This window comes from Drosophila yakuba, chromosome 2R (assembly GCF_016746365.2).
Source record: "Drosophila yakuba strain Tai18E2 chromosome 2R, Prin_Dyak_Tai18E2_2.1, whole genome shotgun sequence".
Taxonomy (NCBI): domain Eukaryota; kingdom Metazoa; phylum Arthropoda; class Insecta; order Diptera; family Drosophilidae; genus Drosophila; species Drosophila yakuba.
Window position 1 is genome coordinate 21,138,214 of NC_052528.2, and position 18,291 is coordinate 21,156,504.

An 18,291-nucleotide genomic window follows, 5' to 3' on the forward strand; every position below is an offset into this window, starting at 1 on the left:
ATACATACTGATTACTCCCCATCTTGATTTTAAAATTTAAAAGATTTGTTTGTAATAATCGCATTATATAAATTTAATAAAATTAATAATCTCAAACAATGGCTCGGCTTTTAGTCCTTGGACTTTGCCCCAGCTGTTTACAACTTGGCGTTGACGTGGATGGCCAGCACTCCGTCGTCCTCGGAGCTGCCCAGGTAGATGGAAGCCCGTCCGTCGGATCCGACGCTGACGGTCTTGCCCGTGCAGGAGGAGCCGCTCTTGGAGCCGGAGATGACGTCGCAGTAGGTGCCGGCGGGCAGGCCCGTCTGCAGGGAGCTGTTCAGGTCGTAGTTGTCGTTGTTGAAGGCCACGAAGCCGCGGCTGCCGCGGCTGAAGGCGATCTGGTTGCTGCCGTTGTCCCACCAGTTCTGGATCGCGTCCGAGCCCACGGCGTTCCGGAAGGCCACCATGTTGTAGATCTGGCGCCAGCGGTGCTCGCACACCCAGCCGCCGCTGCAGGAGTTGTCGCTATTGAAGACGGGCGAGGCGATGTTGTGGCCGTCGGTGGTGGGCGGGCCCTGGTCCGTGTCCGAGAAGGAGAAGGAGGACATCACGCGGGGAGTGCCGAAGGGGTGCGCCAGCATGAAGGCGGAGGCCATCTTGTACTGCTTGGGCACCTTGTAGGTCAGCACGTCGGCGCCTCCTGCTCCGTGTCCGCGCTGGTTGTCGTGGTTGTCGACGAAGACCAGGGAGCGGTCGGAGGCGGCGAAGCCCCAGGCGGTGCCCCAGTTGGTCAGGTACTGCAGCTGGTCCTTGCCGCGGAACACCTTGCCGATGGAGTCGGAGTGGCGGAACTCGGTGACGGCGCCCAGGCCGGTGTACTCGGACTTGCTGATGGCCTCGCCACCCATGTCGATGACCTCCTGCACGATGTAGGCCTTGGATCCGGAGTTGAAGCCGTGGTCGGTGTTCAGGGTCTTGAGGCGGCCATAGATGACGGCCAGGTCGGCGGGCCACATGTGCTTGGCGGCGTCCACGCGGAATCCGGCCACGCCGAGGTCAATCAGATGGTCCAGGAACTCGACCACCTTGTCCTGCACGTAGGAGTTGCCCTGGTTGAGGTCGCGCAGACCGACCAGCTCGCAGTTGCGCACCTGGTTGGCGTCGTTGTAGTTGTTGATGGAGCAGGTCGGGTTGAAGTCCAGCGAGGAGTAGGGCACTCCGGGGAAGCTCTTGGTGCTGGGGCTGGCGGTGCTGCCGCCCGTTCCGTAGGTGCCTCCGTCGGCGGCCATGTGGTTGAAGACCACGTCCACGTAGGTGCGCACTCCGACGGCGTTGCATCGCTTCACCATGCTGGCGAACTGCTGCTCGTTTCCGGAGCGGGTCTCCAGCTTGTAGGAGATGGGCTGGTAGCGCTCCCACCAGGGGCGGCTGTCCTTGACGGCGTTCTCGTTCACGGGGGAGACCTGGACGCCGGCGAAGCCATTGGGTCCCAGGAAGTTCTCGCACTCGGCGGCGATGTCGTCCCACTTCCACTCGAAGAGGTGGACCATTCCACTGCGACCGGAGGCGTAGTTGGTGTCGAATTGGGCGTTGGCCACCGCCAAAAGGGCGAGGCACACTATGCTCTTGGCCAGAAACATGGTGATTCCAGGTGGAAGTTCAGTTTCACTCTGATTGAAAGCGTGTTGATGCACCTCCTTATAAATGATGACTAAATCTATTTGGCTTTGCAGGGGAATGATTTGTAGATTGATCTTATCGCTTGCAAGGCACTACGTTCACTTATGTGTATTGAGTTGATTTAATCGCGATTAAGACGCGTTATCTGAGTTCGGGGCAGACCTATTGACTGGTGGCTAATTATAATGAGTTCGAAATAAGTAAACAGCAAGACAATGCATTCCTCAGAAGTTGGTTGATACTGGAGATTTATTGGCCACTTGACTTGCACGCCACCGAAGCGTGATCAATCTGAACTTTGGCCTGCAAGGAGTAATTTATATTGTTCTGGAACTAGAACATAAACATAAACTTCAAAATGCTGTAAGTTAATGTCCATACTGATGTGGTATTTATTGAATATGTAAAATTAAAATGGAAATATCGATATTGCCAACACAAAGTGGCTCATTTATCACCTCTAGAATTGCAATTTTTACGCAAACAGTTTCTAATTACACGCTTGAAATTGTGGGCATCTTAGCACAGCCATCAAACACAATATTAAATAATATTAAATAATAATAATGTACGTGCTGCTGCTTCTCCTTTTAGGAATCTCACGCTACAAGGCTCAGAAGAATGTGCAACTGACGGATGGACTTTACGCAGCCATCGTGAACAGCTTTTCGAACAGGAACATTATGTTCTCGGCGGAGATGATACGATCCAGCATGCTGTTCATCTATGTGGGCGTGGAGGAGGGTGAGTCCGAGCAGATACGAAAGGCTCTGCACTACCAAGGAACCCATCTATCTGACTACAAGCCGGAGGCACAGAAAATCTTTGATATGAGTGCGCAGACAGCGCCTGTGGCCAAGAGTCTAACCCGCTTCTATGTACGTCAGAATCTGAAGATGTCCACGGAATATAGGGTTTTTATGCGACACACAGAGGGTAGAGCTCGTAATATCGCCTTTAATCGTGAAAAGCTGAACGAGGTGAATACACTTTACAGCCACGAAATGGGCGAGCACATTGGACAGGTGGTGAAAGAGAGCTGGTGGAAGCCGAACAGCCAAGCACTCCTCATAAATGCCGTTTTCTTCAATCTCAGTTGGGAGCGCACTTTCAATCCGGAGGCCACATACCCACGGGAGTTTCGAGTGAGTGCCGCTAGGAAGGTTATGATACCCATGATGCACGAGGATAGTAAGTTTGCATTTGGCAACTTGGCGACTCTTAAAGCCAGCGCCGTGCTTGTGCCCTTTTCCCAGGGAGATCTCCAAATGCTCTTGATAAAGCCAGATCAGCCTCATGCACTTGCTCAATTGCAAATGAAGCTGTCGGGCATGGATATCGTTAGCGTTGCCAGGAATCTCACAATGATGGATGTGTTTGTGGGTATACCGAAGTTCAAGCTACACAGCGATCTGGAACTCACGCCAGCTCTGGAAAAGATGGGCATCAAGGATATTTTTAAGCCGAGCAAGTCCTTCTCAACGTTGCTTCACAGAAACACCAACTTTCGGATTGACGGCGTCATCCATGTGGTCAGCTTTGAGTTTCAGGAGCAGGGCATTGGTACGCCAATTACTGATGTTGGTAATTTGAATTATCCTTTAAACCTATAAGATACTGTTTTGTTAATTTGATTGATTTCAGGCAATGGTAGTTTGACACACACCTTTAATGGGGTGAAGTACTTTCTGGCCACTCATCCATTTGCTTTCTATATCATAGACCACACATCCATATTCTTTGCCGGTCATGTGACAAGCTTTTAGAAGTAACCAGTACCTAATCATTAAAGTATCCAAATTATTTCAAGTTATTTGTGAATAATACATCGATAGCTTATGTGTTGGGTAATATTTATACTCTCACCGTTTGTGGGAAAAAATTATTGCAGAGCTGAGATATTTATGAATAATAAAGTGAATCGTTTAATGTATTAAAAAGATAATGTTCACTTGTGGTCGAGCCATATTCATTCATTTCGGCTACCGAAATATCTTTTGATTAGCCAAAGGAATGGCACTGGTTGTGGGCCATAAGAATCCAGGTCATGTAGTCCGCATATAAATCCCAGCAAATTCATGCATGACCCATAAAAACCAATGCCCCCCATCCTCTTCCCATCCCACACTTGGCAAACGGACTCGCAGGCACTCCAGGAACATATTTCCTATTTATGACTGCAACTTTCGGTCGAGTCGGTTGGGGTGTAAAAATTTCAACACGCTCACACAAAAATTGCCAATTAAGCCCATTTATGACTGCAGCGCAGCGGAAGTATGTGTGGCATGCAACTAGCCGGATAGAAGTCGGGGTCACCACCTCCATCTCGCATCCCTCTTCCGGAGTCACCAGATCCCGGTGGAAACAGTGTCTGGCCCATAAACATCCTTAATGCGTGGACGTGTGCACTCCGAAGACGCTCGTCGGATTATTAAGAAACAATGAAGACGGGACGTCGCTAGAAGCCATAAAAGCGGACACATAACGCCCAGTTTATGGCGCAAGTTAAAACCGGAAACTAAATAGTTGACACCGCGCCATCGGACATTGACCATCGGATGCTGGGGAGGATTTGGGGGGGGGGGGCTGGCGCATGCTCTCGTAAAACTTGGCTCAATGACGAAAACATAATTTGTAATTTGAATTTGCTCCGTGTTCGAGCATAAGCAATGAGCTTACCAGCATGTCCTTCGCCATTGTCCTTTGGGCATAAGGGATTCAGCTCGCGTGTTGATCATGCCGCATATAATTCGATGGAATAGTGATTGCTGCTGCAGCAGAGGCTTGTAGATTGACTCACTCGCCACAGGAAATCGCGGCAGGTGTGATATGTATATTGTTTATAACATTTTGGCATGTGTCAAGCGAACTCTTGACGTTGAATAATAATTAAATTTTCTTCTAGTTGTTGCTTTATCTATTCATTGTGTGGTTGCAATGATTTGTGGTTCTGTGTATGCGATAAGAAAATGAGATAATGTTTAGTAACGCAGATGGGGTAAATTCAAATAATCAGTTAAAATAAAAAAATTTTTAATTAATTGCAAGACTCAACATCGAAAAACGTGATAAGAGTAATTTAATTTCGCGCACTCATGAAATTGGGTTAGTTAGTTGTTAATTTTGTAAACAAGAAAGTTTGTTTTCTGTAAACCGCCAGCAGATGAAAGTAACATGAACTGGGGAAGGAATTACTCTAGTAACTCCACATTGCAGCCGAGATATTAACTGAAATTAAAAAGTGTCTTCTACATCGGGAGTTACGTCTTGGGTTGAGCCCTTGGCTTTGGGGTAAGGGAGTCCTTCGTCCTTCGTCCTTCTACTGATTTATGCGCTTATCACGCAGGCGTCGCTGTTTTTATGTCCTTGTCGTCGCCGTCTGTCGGCCATAAATGTCCTGGCCCAAGTCCTGGTCACAAATTTGCCATTTTAATGCTCGCCCGGATCTCGGCGAGCGCTTTTCAATTTCTCCACACATACCTGCGAAAAGCGAAATGGCTTAGGCTCATCCTTCGCCCTTCGTGACAGTTTTTCATTACGCACAAATCCTTCGGGCATACACAGTCACATTAAAAAAGGATGTTGACTAAGAGCCAAATGTAAAAACGAACAGGACGCGTTGTAAGCAAACAGCGAATGGAGACTGCCATCTAAGGAATTTCATAAAAATCGTTACTGGCTTATCGCAGCTTTAAGATGTCTGCATGTCCTGTGGGTGTCCTGTGGGTGTCCTGTGGGTGGGTGGTGCTCGCATGTCCTTTGCCCTGCGACACTTTCAAAGTGACATTATGCAACTTTGAGCGGCAGCAACAAGAACTGCAGCTATCTAAATTACCCAGAGACATCCGGCATGGCAGGACTCCCTTATGCGCTCAAGGATCAACAGGAAGCGCCCCAAGGAGTCTGACTAGCTCCATGTGTTGCATTTTGCCCTTCTTGCTCTTGCTTTTGCTCTGGCTCTTTTCTGTTACGTTCCTTTGCCCTGCAAATTTCATTTGGCACTGCGACAGGAAGGAAATGTGAGCATGCAAAGCCGAAAAAGGTCCTGCATAGAGAGAGATAAGTTGCGCAGCAGTCGCCAATTAATCCGTCGTCCTGGACGTGTTAACATTCCGCCACTTCAGAACCCGGAGATCAAGTGGCCGCCAGTCAAGGCCAGAAGTCACGTATTCCAGAAAACGGTGCGGCCGATGCCTGAAGCCAAAAAAGGTTGCTACCTTTAATACAACTTGTTATGGCAATATAGCAAGATTACAAGGCTTCGAATACGCTAAAAAATCTGGCCATTGGGGCCACAGTTCAAGGTGGACACGCTCTTAGGAGCGTGGACTTAATAAACGGTCAATAAATTCCCAATAAATTCCGCACAGAAGCCGATATCAAAGGAATGCATTTTCCCGATGAGTTATTGATAGAATTATAATCAAAATAAGCCGGCCCACTAATCATCTGCGAAAAATTGCGATCTCCAGTCAATACGTCTGCTCGGAATTCTGATTAGACCCCATGCGTGAAAAAAAAACCCCTTAGAGAGCGATAAGATCCCGTGCAGTCCACTATAAAAGGAGCTGCACTGACTAATTCCGACCAGAGTGAAACTGAACTTCCACCTGGAATCACCATGTTTCTGGCCAAGAGCATAGTGTGCCTCGCCCTTTTGGCGGTGGCCAACGCCCAATTCGACACCAACTACGCCTCCGGTCGCAGTGGAATGGTCCACCTCTTCGAGTGGAAGTGGGACGACATCGCCGCCGAGTGCGAGAACTTCCTGGGACCCAATGGCTTCGCCGGCGTCCAGGTCTCCCCCGTGAACGAGAACGCCGTCAAGGACAGCCGCCCCTGGTGGGAGCGCTACCAGCCCATTTCCTACAAGCTGGAGACCCGCTCCGGAAACGAGCAGCAGTTCGCCAGCATGGTGAAGCGATGCAACGCCGTCGGAGTGCGCACCTACGTGGACGTGGTCTTCAACCACATGGCCGCCGACGGAGGCACCTACGGAACGGGCGGCAGCACCGCCAGCCCCAGCACCAAGAGCTTCCCCGGAGTGCCCTACTCCTCGCTGGACTTCAACCCGACCTGCTCCATCAACAACTACAACGACGCCAACCAGGTGCGCAACTGCGAGCTGGTCGGTCTGCGCGACCTCAACCAGGGCAACTCCTACGTGCAGGACAAGGTGGTCGAGTTCCTGGACCATCTGATTGACCTCGGCGTGGCCGGATTCCGCGTGGACGCCGCCAAGCACATGTGGCCCGCCGACCTGGCCGTCATCTATGGCCGCCTCAAGACCCTGAACACCGACCACGGCTTCAACTCCGGATCCAAGGCCTACATCGTGCAGGAGGTCATCGACATGGGTGGCGAGGCCATCAGCAAGTCCGAGTACACCGGCCTGGGCGCCGTCACCGAGTTCCGCCACTCCGACTCCATCGGCAAGGTGTTCCGCGGCAAGGACCAGCTGCAGTACCTGACCAACTGGGGCACCGCCTGGGGCTTCGCCGCCTCCGACCGCTCCCTGGTCTTCGTCGACAACCACGACAACCAGCGCGGACACGGAGCAGGAGGCGCCGACGTGCTGACCTACAAGGTGCCCAAGCAGTACAAGATGGCCTCCGCCTTCATGCTGGCGCACCCCTTCGGCACTCCCCGCGTGATGTCCTCCTTCTCCTTCTCGGACACGGACCAGGGCCCGCCCACCACCGACGGCCACAACATCGCCTCGCCCGTCTTCAATAGCGACAACTCCTGCAGCGGCGGCTGGGTGTGCGAGCACCGCTGGCGCCAGATCTACAACATGGTGGCCTTCCGGAACGCCGTGGGCTCGGACGCGATCCAGAACTGGTGGGACAACGGCAGCAACCAGATCGCCTTCAGCCGCGGCAGCCGCGGCTTCGTGGCCTTCAACAACGACAACTACGACCTGAACAGCTCCCTGCAGACGGGCCTGCCCGCCGGCACCTACTGCGACGTCATCTCCGGCTCCAAGAGCGGCTCCTCCTGCACGGGCAAGACCGTCAGCGTCGGATCCGACGGACGGGCTTCCATCTACCTGGGCAGCTCCGAGGACGACGGAGTGCTGGCCATCCACGTCAACGCCAAGTTGTAAACAGCTGGGGAGCATGGCGAAAAGCCAGGCAGTAAATTGAGATTATTAATTGTACGAAATATATATGATGAGATTATAAACACACAACACTTTTATTCGCGAGGTACGATAAGAATGTAATATATATTATCTGGACTTCGAAAGCTTTGATTGAATTTATTGAGTCAAGAGGGAAATTTATTCTCTTGTTATTCTCTGTACAGGTTTAAAGTCCCCAGCGGTGAGGCTATCTATTGATCTGGACATTCCACGGAAATGAAATGATAATCTAATTTGGTTATTTGAAAATAGAAATAGATGACAATCTTTGATTTTACGAATCAGGGATTAAAAATTGATATGTGTTTGTAAACCGTGTGCCTTGATATGATATCAAATGAGAAATGTACAAATACATTTTCAAGTATTTCATTTTAAACAGTCATGGATTTTTTAGAAAGCAGACAGCTTTCAACAGGTTTTGTGAGCGTTTGAATATTGATTGTTGACTTTAGCTATACATAAATCACACCTCATCCACCCATTGTTGGCATCCTGCGAAGGACTTGCCAACTCGTAGGCTGATGGTGCAAATTGAAGCTGTCCTGGATGCTCCTCGTGCTCCTTGTGCTCCTCGTGCTCCCGGAGAAGCGGCCAAGGCACGCACCAAGTTAAGTCCGTATCCCCACACCCGGCGGCAGATTCTATTAAAATTGCCTGTCATTGCCGTAGCCGGCATCGTTATTGTCCGCTCCTTGGATCCTGGCCCTCCGGTGCCCTTCCACATTTCGGAATGGCAGACATGCTTAGTCCCTTGGACGACGATGGCGACGTTGTCTTCTGGCAGGACCATTATTCTTCAACAACGTGCATTATATTATCCTTTGGCTGAAGGCATTTGTATGCTGGTCCCGGGCGCGAATTGCATTTGGGATCGGGTGGTTTTCGGGTGGTTTCGGCTGCTTCCTGGCTGATTTCTGGGCGGATTCGGTTGGCTCAGCTCAAGGCGCACTGGCCTTTCAGCTGTCGTCAGTGCAATTTGTATTGCCGCCCGTCGTTGGCGTTTGTAACTTGTTCTTTTTATTGGTTTTCACGTTTTAAATTTCAATTTGGCGTCCTGTAAGCAAGATGTATGTACAAGGCCGTACCAGCAGCTCCTGCTCCCCAATCCCCACCAGAAAAGCCATGCATTTGCTTTTCGTAGAGCATACATATGTACATACATATGTATGTTGACAGTGTCAGGTGCAGCAAACGATGGGCGATTTATTTGCGTCAGTGCGGCAGGTTGACAGTTTCAAGGTGCTGCGACTTGTTGACCCGGCTGCTAACTAAACTGTCATTCAGCTGGTGTTACCATTTCTCGTTTCAATTACACGCAGAGAAATTACCGAGCATGCAATTCTTCAAAATTAAATATAAACTACAAGTTGAAATAGCTGAAATGTACATATAATTGATACTCATAGTTATTGTCAAAGCAAAGGTGGTGAAATAGCTTAAATGTACATATAATTGATACTGATTGTTGTCAAGTCAAAGGTGGTTTTTATTTTCCGCATTTAGTAAGCAATTTATGGCCTGGTTGCTATAATGCCATTAGGGGTTAAGGGGGCTAGGACATTTTACACCGCATTTAACCCAAAACATGCCACTTAACGGAGGGCATTTATCAATGAGAGAGTGGGTATTTGCCCAGCCCTACGTGATGCGCCGCTCCCGCATTATCAGCCATCAGGAAGCAACCTCATCCTTGAACGTGCCCAACCACTTTCCCCCTTCCATTCGAAATTTCCCATCCACACATGACGCTGCACTCCGTGCGATTATCGAGCGTTTCCGTTTCCGCTGCTCGGCTCGTTCTGTGGCTTTAGGCCGTGCCCCGAAAATTACATGCCTTTGTTTTTTATCTAATGCCTGGCGACATTATGCCTATCCCGGGGTCTTAAGGGTCTTCCTCCCCCCCACCCACTACACCCACTCCACCCATTCCACTCCCCGTACATTTTTGGGAAACGTGTCCTGGAACTCTCCACGGGATTCAGATGCGCAATTCGATCTTTTATCAGTTGTCATCGTCGGCAAATTCACACATTCGCATGGGCATTTGTCGCTCTGCTTGATTTGTGCCACCGTAACCGCCACAGTGGGCTAAATCGATATGTGTTCACAATCAAAAAGATATGTTTCTTAGCATTCGCCACCAAATTGAACACATAAATCATAATTTAACGCTTAAACAATCTTTCAAGACTAGCTATGTTTTCACACAAACTATTAATATCTTTTTGCCACTTGAAGCTGACATCGCATGAGTACCACTGTCCACCATCCGATTACTCCAACTCCCAAACGGAGAAGCACATTGTTTCACGTGCCATTTCGCAGCTGAAATTTGAACTTTTTCAAGCACCCGGAGCAGAAGAACTAAACGAATTCACAAATCCGGAGACCCGGACACCCAGAGACGAGGCAGTAAATGTTGGACGGATGGATGAAGATGTGTGCTGGATGCGTGCCTAAGTGTTGTGCTGCATTTACATGGAATGGCCATACAATCGTGGATTGTGGGTGAGATAAAGGCTGGCACAACGAGGAGTACAATATGTGGCAGGAATATGTGTAGTCGATGGATTGGGTAAGAACAACTGGCGCTGTGGCGTGAATTGGATACGCACAAATCCAATGGAGCAGGAGATAAGTTCGTGTGTGGGGCATATTAAGCAAAAATTAGCAACAGTTGTGGCCCAGACTCCGAAGGCTGCGAATATGTCAAGTTAATTTAATGTAGCATGAAAAGGGGGAGTTGAGTAGGTGTGGGTGTGTGTGGATGTGGCAGATACACAGTGCCATGTGTTGCCCGCCTACGTGCAATAATTTGTGCAATTACTTGGCAAATTTCTTCGGCGTCCTCGCTGCCCTGCAACGTGTCCCGAAATTGCCGAAAAAAAAAAAAATTCAAATAAATTATGCCCCTGGCATTCTCCAATTCTATTTGCCAAATTCTTCTTTTTCCACACTTTTTTCTGCGTTCGGAATTATGCATTTAGTTTAAAAAACATGTGGAGCGTGTGGAACACAAACTACGTGAGGGGCATAGACAAAAATTAAGCACAACTCGAGAGCCAATGGCCCAGAAATATTGAATGAAAAGAGCGATGATAAGAATGAGTTGAGATGGGATGGAAAGAGCGAATGTCTCTGGAAATTTTGTAATTTTTCAGCTCTGCTGCGACTTTTTGGCTCATAAAAATGTCAAATCGTTTACATACACGTCACTTGTGTGACAACTACTTGACAGACATTAATACACTTAAGCTGCCTGGTAAGAACACGGGCATTATCCTTTAGCCAGCTGCCTTGATACGTACTACGTAGCAGTATGTACATCCTTTATCCCTTGAGCAAACGGCAAGCGGATGCGATGGCGGCATGCCAACATAAATGACATAATATAATAAACCAACAGCGAGCGACCAACAAAATGAGCACATATAGGGTGGAGATAGGAAAAGCAGCAACCAAAATTTGCTTAGACAGCAACTCGCATGAAAATTCCCCAATACCCATGCCACATGCCACATGCCCCATGGCCCATTTTCTGCAGCAAGATGTCAAGGGAGTCGCGTTTTATTTTTTGTGCCCTTTTAACAAATTGCTTTTGTGCAAATTTTGTCACATCCCCAGCACAAACACCAATACAAGCCCACTCCACCCACGGATCCAAGGACACGAAGATACAGCCAGATGGAGCATCCAACCCCCACATCCTGCTCAGCTTCATTAGTGCACTCTGGTTTTTTTCGTCCACTTTGGCCAGCTCTTTGAAGTTGCAACCAATTTGCAAGGCAGATTTTCTCTTACTTACGAGCATAGTCATATACTACGATTACTTGACCATCGCTTGAACGGATAATAAGGCCGTGTAATGTGGGAAATCAGTTTTTGATTTGATTTCAATCGAAGTCTGTCCTGCAGTGGTTTTGAATATGAACTGATAGATGTTCTTTTATAAGTTGTCTTTTGGGAGAAATGTTGCAAACGTGTAGCCTAATTTCGGGGTTAACTGATCACATAGGTAAAACAGAATGCCTTAAATGGTTTGTTAATAAAGCCGGTTTAAGGTTTTAGGTAAATTTTAAAATTTTACATTGACCTTTTGCATGCTGATGCCAAACAAACTAGCTTTTAAAACACTCCCAAAGGCCATCAGCATCTTGAGCAGTTCATATGCACATCCTTGGAAGCGGTTCATTAGATTTCCGTACACCGTGACTTGGTGCTTTCTTTGGGAGCTTCCTGCATTGGGCCGTCATAAATTCGAAATAAAAAGATTTGTCATAAATTTTTCGGTGGCTGTCACACACACACACACTGTGTGATGTGCCGGCTGTGTGTGCCGGCCAAAGAAGATGTAGAGCTATTTACATTTTGCAGCAAGGACAACGACAAGACGGGACTTGGCCACTGCAAAGGCAATTTATCATGAATATTTGTCAGGCGACTGCAGCAAGCTTATTTTACGCTTGGACAAACAACGAGGACACAGGACTACGAAATAACTTAGCTTTATTCTTAGATATCTACGATCTAGATGGGCATGTATGTGGACATGATTGTTGCACTGAGGTGGGAACTATCATCTACAAGTACTGCCATATCAGCCAGATGGCCAGCACCACGCCCAGGACCAGATCCATGGGCAGGCTGAAGGTGTTCCGCCTGGCGTGTTCGTGGCGCGCAATCTCGATGATCTTGTGGGTGGCCTGGAGCCACTGCTTGACCACCGCCGCCTCCGCGGCCACGAAGGAGTACTCCTCCCGCTTGGTGCCGCCACCGGATGCGCCCTCCTGCTGTTTTACCAGCAGATTGATGATCTTGTTGGCATTGGACGAGACCGAGTCCAGCGGCCGCTGCAGCTCCACGTGCTCCCAGTTGTAGTGCTGCCTGTAGGCCAGACGCTTCTTTCGCACCTCCGTGCACACCAGACTGCGATCGAACAGGAACACCTTGGAGCGGTACTTCTTCCGGGTGGGAATGTGCTGGGCGTCGAACTCCGTTGCACGCCGGAAGTTTCCCAACTGCAGGAGGTCCAACTGGGAAGGTTGAGAACATAGTTTTACTGGCCATAGATGCAGTTTCTATAGAAGCTCATGAGCTCACCTCGTTCAGCTCCTCGATGTTGGGTATCTCCTCGGCCTGATTGACCACATCCAGGGAGCGCCGCATCCGCGTCTCCAGTTTGCAAACTGCCGTCAGCACTGGCTTGCAACTAATTCCACTTTTGTAGAATTCCTAAAAGATAAATGTGATTAGTTCAGAAACTATGTATGATAAGCTTAGTTACTTACCGATATGAACTGCTGCAGTAGCAATGGATATCTGGTCAGTCTTTGGATGGGCTGAACTAGGAAGCTGTCGATGCCCAGCTTGTCTTTTATTTGGGTTTGATATGTCTGAAACGATTATAAATATTACCATTTGAATTTATGGTTGTGGTTAATTAAAGGTTACTCACCTGCAACCACAGTCGATTATCTTGTCGCAGTTGCATAGAAGACTTCTTGCCCATGGTGAAGCTCACATAGCAGTAGAAGCTATTTTTCTGTAAGGTAGGAAACGGCAAGAGATATCATAACCCATCTTAACCTCGTCGCAACTGGGAAAACCTTTGTGTCTGGGCCAGTCTCACACTTGGCACATCGTTGATATATATATATATAAATATAGGTATATTCATGTGTAAATTGTGCTATATACACACATGCCAGTTTGCCTGTTGGCGAAATCATAATTTCTTAAGCATTTAAGTCACGTAACTCCGGACTTGTAGAGCGGTCCAAGTGCAGAGACCCTGGCTTGGCAAAGTCAGAGCGAAAATTTGAAATTCCTGTCGCTATCTGTGGCCAATGCCAATGCAAATGTTTTGCCAAAACCGAAACTAGTGCAAACTGCCACGAAAATTGCCTGTCTAACGATTTCCTTTCCATTTTAATTTCATTAGCTCCGCCCGACTGCGGAATCAGAATCGGAGTTCTCAAACTTCTGCATTTAGATGATATGATAATCATCTCTCTCTCTGTCACTTTCTGTGGACTAAGCCATAATATTTCCCTTTTCATCTGGATTTGCATGTCTAATGCGATTTAGCCGGACAAATGACTGCCTTAAACAATTGTCGCCTCGTCTGGCGGGCGAAAGGTGACAATACTTATATACGATGCATGAGTATATATTTTTGCATATTGCAAAATTGTCTTGGGTGGGCGTGAATTTTATTAGCTTGAAATTGCTATCTACAGTGCATTCCTCCTAATTCAGTAATTTGGACTGTCTAATGCGAAAAATGCGGTTGCTCTGTTGTATAAATCAAAACTAGATGTCCGCTTTGGTTAATAGTTTTCATTGCTCTTTATTTTAAACACACACAAAATAATATATCAAAGTGCTAGCAAAGTAACATATATAATAATATTGTAATAATAGCATAAACCTGTTGTTCAATGAGATTGCAAGAAAGAAATTAGTTTTTGAAGTATTTTTATTGGTCTTCTAACACGCAGCTGTATAAATAGAATTTATGGCTACAGAGGCTTCCCCATCAATATAATCTGCGTTTGTTTATTTCGCAGCAAACATCTAAAACAATTTGGATCGCCAAATCGATTGCATCAATCTGAGAATTCCCCCAACCCCTTTAACCACTCAAAAACATCCATCCGAATGTGGTAAACTTTTAATTGATTTTGCGCTTCTGGCTGAGGCGATTCGATGGTGAGAAGTCTGATCGACACGCTTGTCACTTGATGTTTTTGGCCATTTAAAGCCGATTAATAAATGAAGGCGACTCTGTTTATGGACACTTCTGTCTTTCGAGACCAAAAACTGATTTCGAATCTCCAGCTGGCCAAATCAAATCTATGTTTCTCCAGCTGCCACATCGATTGGTGTTCGAACTAATCGATTTGGCAATTGGTTGTGAAAAGCCTCATTAATTTGCAAATGACGACGAGGCAAGAGGAAATTCATAGCACAAGTTTATATTTATCAACGATTTGGCTTCGCCGCTTTTGTTTATGCAGCATGCTGCCAAATTTGAGCAGGGAAAAGTAAAATTTTAGAAAATATGTATAAACAAATCTTGAGCATTTTTATGATATATTTAGCAAAATATTCGCTTGCCTCTGGTCCTGTGAGTCAAAATTGTTTGTTTTGGGTTGGCCAAAGAAAAAAAAAAAGAATGCAAAGTGGTTGTGGCTAAAAGAAACAAAAAAGAGCAAAAAAACTGCATAAATCACATCCCAGGGGCTTAGCATGTCTGTCGAACATTAAGTTCTTAAGATGCCAAAATCCTCGGGGTGCTCAACAAGAATGTTACCTGCTTTTGAAGCGGTTTTTCAGCTTACAGTACTCCTTGCCTAATTTATTTTCGGGATTTCGGGGAACTCGAGAATGACATAAGAGAATTGCGAACGAACAAGAATTCCACAGGCCTCAGACAATTTCCATTTCAATTTAAATTGATCATTTGCGTTGTCAACACTCAGCTCAACATGGCCACATGGCTGTGGCACTCTAGTGGCCCGAAAAATCATTCCGAAATGAGTACTTTTAACGAGATGATTTGGGGATTTCTATAGCTATATCTGAATATGCTGAACAAGCCCCAAGCTCCCCAAGCTCCAATCCCCGGACAGCAATTGTCGACTCTCCTCACCGCCAACCGATGACGTCAGCTGCCGGCGAATGGAACCCCAGCCCAGAAAAAATAAAAATACAATATAGAGTCTGTTTGCCCTAACAATTTTCAACTGATTTTCGTAACTGAGTGCGAGCTTTTGTGACTGTGTGTTGTTGTTTTTTTTTCATATTTTATTACGGCGTTCTGCTGATTACTTCAATCTTATCAGGGGACTTCACTAAGCCAGCCCATTCGTCATGCTGCAAGTGATCTACGATATACATTTGTTTCTTTGTGCAAATCGTTAATTTAACTTCGACGACACACGCACTGGCATATGAATGAATTTGGCGACACACTTGTCGCAAGGTGTGAGCAGAAATATATTACTAAAAATTAAATAATAATCATCAATTGGGATTCTCGCACAGTTTGCATAACCCACATTGACTTCATTTGCATTAAGACACGAATCACTCGGCGTTCAAAAAATATAAATAAAAATAAAAATAAAAAAGCTTAACAAAGCAAAAGGTAATAAAGAAACAAGACACGAATCGCAGGTGTCAAGTCCGTACAACGAAAAAATGTATAAAAAAGACTTATCCACTTCATTATGTGTAAATATTTGAGGTTGAAATTAGGCACCCCAAGTGCCTACGGAAGACAAAAGAATTTTGATAGATGAGATGTCGGAACCTGTCTAACGGCTACTTGGCTCAACGACACGACTTTGGCTAATGGACACCCCCATCCCCCACCTATATAAACATGCCCCTTAACTCACCTCGAAGTGAGCAGCAAACTCATCGAATAGACCTTTGAGATCCCGCTGATTGCGCAGCATGAGCGGCAGTATCTCCTTCTCATGCAGTTCCAGAATCTCCTCAATATTGCCCAGCAGCTGTCTCTGCTTCGTTTCGCCACTCAGAGCCTCTGGCAGATCCTCGACATCCTTCAGCTGGCCATAGTTCAGCATACCCTTCTTCAGGTTGTTCACATAGTTTAACTCCGTCTGGATGAGCTCGTCGATTATAAAGCTGATCTTCTTGGAGGCATAGATCTCGGTTTGATCGCAGGGAAACAGATTCTCCAAGGACAACGTGTCCTCATCCTCGTGGCTGCACAAAGTGAAGGTGGGTGGTCATTACACAGTTACCAAATCAATTACCAATAAACGGATAATAAGAATGGCTATGACTTTCGCAGCTGTACTTACTACTCATCGCCCAGAGTCTCGAAGCTGAGCGTGTGCGATGGAAAAGAGTGGAAGCCATTGGGTGCTCGGTAGGTTGGGGATGAGTTCGCTGCGGTTGTTGAACAGGTGTTGATGGAACTCAATGAGATGCCGCTGGAAACAGAACAGTAACGAACAGAACAGTAACAGCAAGCCGTGAAAGTGAGGTGGGTATGTAATACATAAATAAATATACTTTTAAATCTCCAAGAACATTAAACCACCACATCAATTATTTCGACAGATCTACTGCTATAACATTTATACGTTTATCAGCTTTTTTAATGTGAAAAACTTGTATCGCACTTTATAAAATGTATGTGCTATCAACTTTGTTGCAAAGGAATGCCGAAACGGGGAAAACCATTTATCGTTTGAGTATTCTACTTCCTCTGTAAAATGCATCATTGCATACAATTTCTTTTAACAACTTCCTTCCTGCGCTAAAAACCAAAACCTTAATAATAAAAAAACACTTGACTTATCTGAAATCAGTTGCGGGAATTAACTTTTAACATGTTTATAATGCATGTCATGAACTCAGCCACTCCCGACAGCAATTACCGTGGAAAGGCTTAAAAATAACCGGGGCGTATGCGTTATCTTATCACGTATACGCACAGTAAGTGGTGTTAACAAGCCAAAGGTCGTACATTCAATAGTGGACGATAAATTCGATGGAAAAACAGCAAACAGCTGTCAGATGGAGGGACACGTTCAAACACAACAAGGATGGATAAACAACAGAGGTTTAGCCCTACCTATCGTTGTCCAGCAGACTTATTTGCTTCTCCAACTTGCCATTGGCCGATGTCAGGGATTTCGGAGGAGTGGTGGCGATGGGTGAACTGGGGGACTGGGACTCCAGTATTGGACACTCTTTCGCGGGAGCCTTGTCCACCACATCGATCGATTTGCCATCGTCGGCTTTATCGTCGAGTATGTGCAAATAGACGTTGAGAACTTGCACTAGGAATATCACAAGAAATGTGAGCACCACCGAAACCACATCGAACCAATTTAAGGTGAACAATGCTAACTCCATAATGGCTGATTTCGTTGTTTTTTTTTTACACAGCTTTCTATAGACTAAACCGCCGCCGAATTCGACGCATATCGATGGCAAAACGTGTACTATATATGGCTAACACGGATATAACGATACCGATCCGCAGCGAATCAAACGCGAAACTCGACTGAGCTGAAATGCCGCTGAGCATTTGCAAAGACTGAAAAAGCTTCAAAAGCTTATTGTGATCAGTCTCTCTTATGCCGAATTCTCTTTCATATCAAAAGCTATAGCTGACCACGCGTCGAGCATTTTGTTTGTAAACATCAAAAAAAAAAAAAAAAACTATTTGAAACTGTGAAAACCATTTTAATGTCTGACATTCGAATAGAATTAAACAAAGTCTGTAACACTTTTGCTTTCATCAGAGGGCAATAATTCCGTTGAATCGTTTATGATTTCATATTTGCATATCAATTAGGCCACGAAGGCTTTTGGCTTTTGGCTAATAGCCGGGCAATAACTGTTATTATGGCCACTACCACCCATAATCAGCGGTTTCGATTGCGATTTCGCCTTGAACTTTCGGGTGCATTGAAACTGGTTACCTTTTCGTT

The 18,291-nt window shown here is 46.4% G+C and overlaps 4 protein-coding genes across 5 annotated transcripts; 2 read left to right on the top strand and 2 right to left on the bottom strand.

The window, feature by feature from the left end:
- Positions 1-48: 48 nt before the first annotated feature.
- LOC6531681 (alpha-amylase B) lies at positions 49-1,665 on the bottom strand. Its single transcript, XM_002092436.4, has one exon. The coding sequence runs from the start codon at positions 1,620-1,622 to the stop codon at positions 138-140; it is 1,485 nt and encodes a 494-aa protein (XP_002092472.1). The 5' UTR covers positions 1,623-1,665; the 3' UTR covers positions 49-137.
- Positions 1,666-2,157: 492 nt separating this feature from the next.
- On the top strand, positions 2,158-3,602 carry LOC6531682 (serine protease inhibitor 42Dd). The gene is made up of 2 exons (XM_002092437.3): positions 2,158-3,246; positions 3,307-3,602. Exons 1-2 carry the CDS (start codon positions 2,229-2,231, stop codon positions 3,426-3,428), a joined length of 1,140 nt encoding a protein of 379 aa, XP_002092473.1. The 5' UTR covers positions 2,158-2,228; the 3' UTR covers positions 3,429-3,602.
- Positions 3,603-6,244: 2,642 nt separating this feature from the next.
- On the top strand, positions 6,245-7,848 carry LOC6531683 (alpha-amylase B). The gene has a single exon (XM_039372195.1). It carries the CDS (start codon positions 6,284-6,286, stop codon positions 7,766-7,768), a length of 1,485 nt encoding a protein of 494 aa, XP_039228129.1. The 5' UTR covers positions 6,245-6,283; the 3' UTR covers positions 7,769-7,848.
- Positions 7,849-12,299: 4,451 nt separating this feature from the next.
- Positions 12,300-17,860, bottom strand: LOC6531684 (kalirin). 2 transcript variants are annotated; one of them, XM_002092439.4, is made up of 7 exons: positions 17,427-17,859; positions 16,648-16,779; positions 16,216-16,549; positions 13,266-13,352; positions 13,099-13,203; positions 12,911-13,042; positions 12,300-12,843 (listed from the first exon to the last, which is right to left on the bottom strand). In XM_002092439.4, exons 1-7 carry the CDS (start codon positions 17,708-17,710, stop codon positions 12,391-12,393), a joined length of 1,527 nt encoding a protein of 508 aa, XP_002092475.1. In that variant the 5' UTR covers positions 17,711-17,859; the 3' UTR covers positions 12,300-12,390. The 2 variants fall into 2 exon arrangements, with proteins under 2 accessions (XP_002092475.1, XP_015051482.1); XM_015195996.3 differs by lacking the exon at positions 16,648-16,779 and having other exon boundaries at positions 17,427-17,860.
- Between the last annotated feature and the right edge of the window lie 431 nt (positions 17,861-18,291).

What these genes read in the sequence shown, in the direction of transcription:
- LOC6531681 (XM_002092436.4), bottom strand. Translation starts at nt 1,622, where the DNA reads ATGTTTCTGGCCAAGAGCATAGTGTGCCTCGCCCTTTTGGCGGTGGCC.
- LOC6531682 (XM_002092437.3), top strand. Translation starts at nt 2,229, where the DNA reads ATGTACGTGCTGCTGCTTCTCCTTTTAGGAATCTCACGCTACAAGGCT. An exon ending in TACGCCAATTACTGATGTTG is followed by an intron (nt 3,247 to 3,306) that starts GTAATTTGAATT and finishes GATTGATTTCAG; the next exon opens with GCAATGGTAGTTTGACACAC.
- LOC6531683 (XM_039372195.1), top strand. Translation starts at nt 6,284, where the DNA reads ATGTTTCTGGCCAAGAGCATAGTGTGCCTCGCCCTTTTGGCGGTGGCC.
- LOC6531684 (XM_002092439.4), bottom strand. Translation starts at nt 17,710, where the DNA reads ATGGAGTTAGCATTGTTCACCTTAAATTGGTTCGATGTGGTTTCGGTG. An exon ending in AGTCTGCTGGACAACGATAG is followed by an intron (nt 16,780 to 17,426) that starts GTAGGGCTAAAC and finishes TTCTGTTTCCAG; the next exon opens with CGGCATCTCATTGAGTTCCA. An exon ending in ACATCGAGGAGCTGAACGAG is followed by an intron (nt 12,844 to 12,910) that starts GTGAGCTCATGA and finishes CAACCTTCCCAG; the next exon opens with TTGGACCTCCTGCAGTTGGG.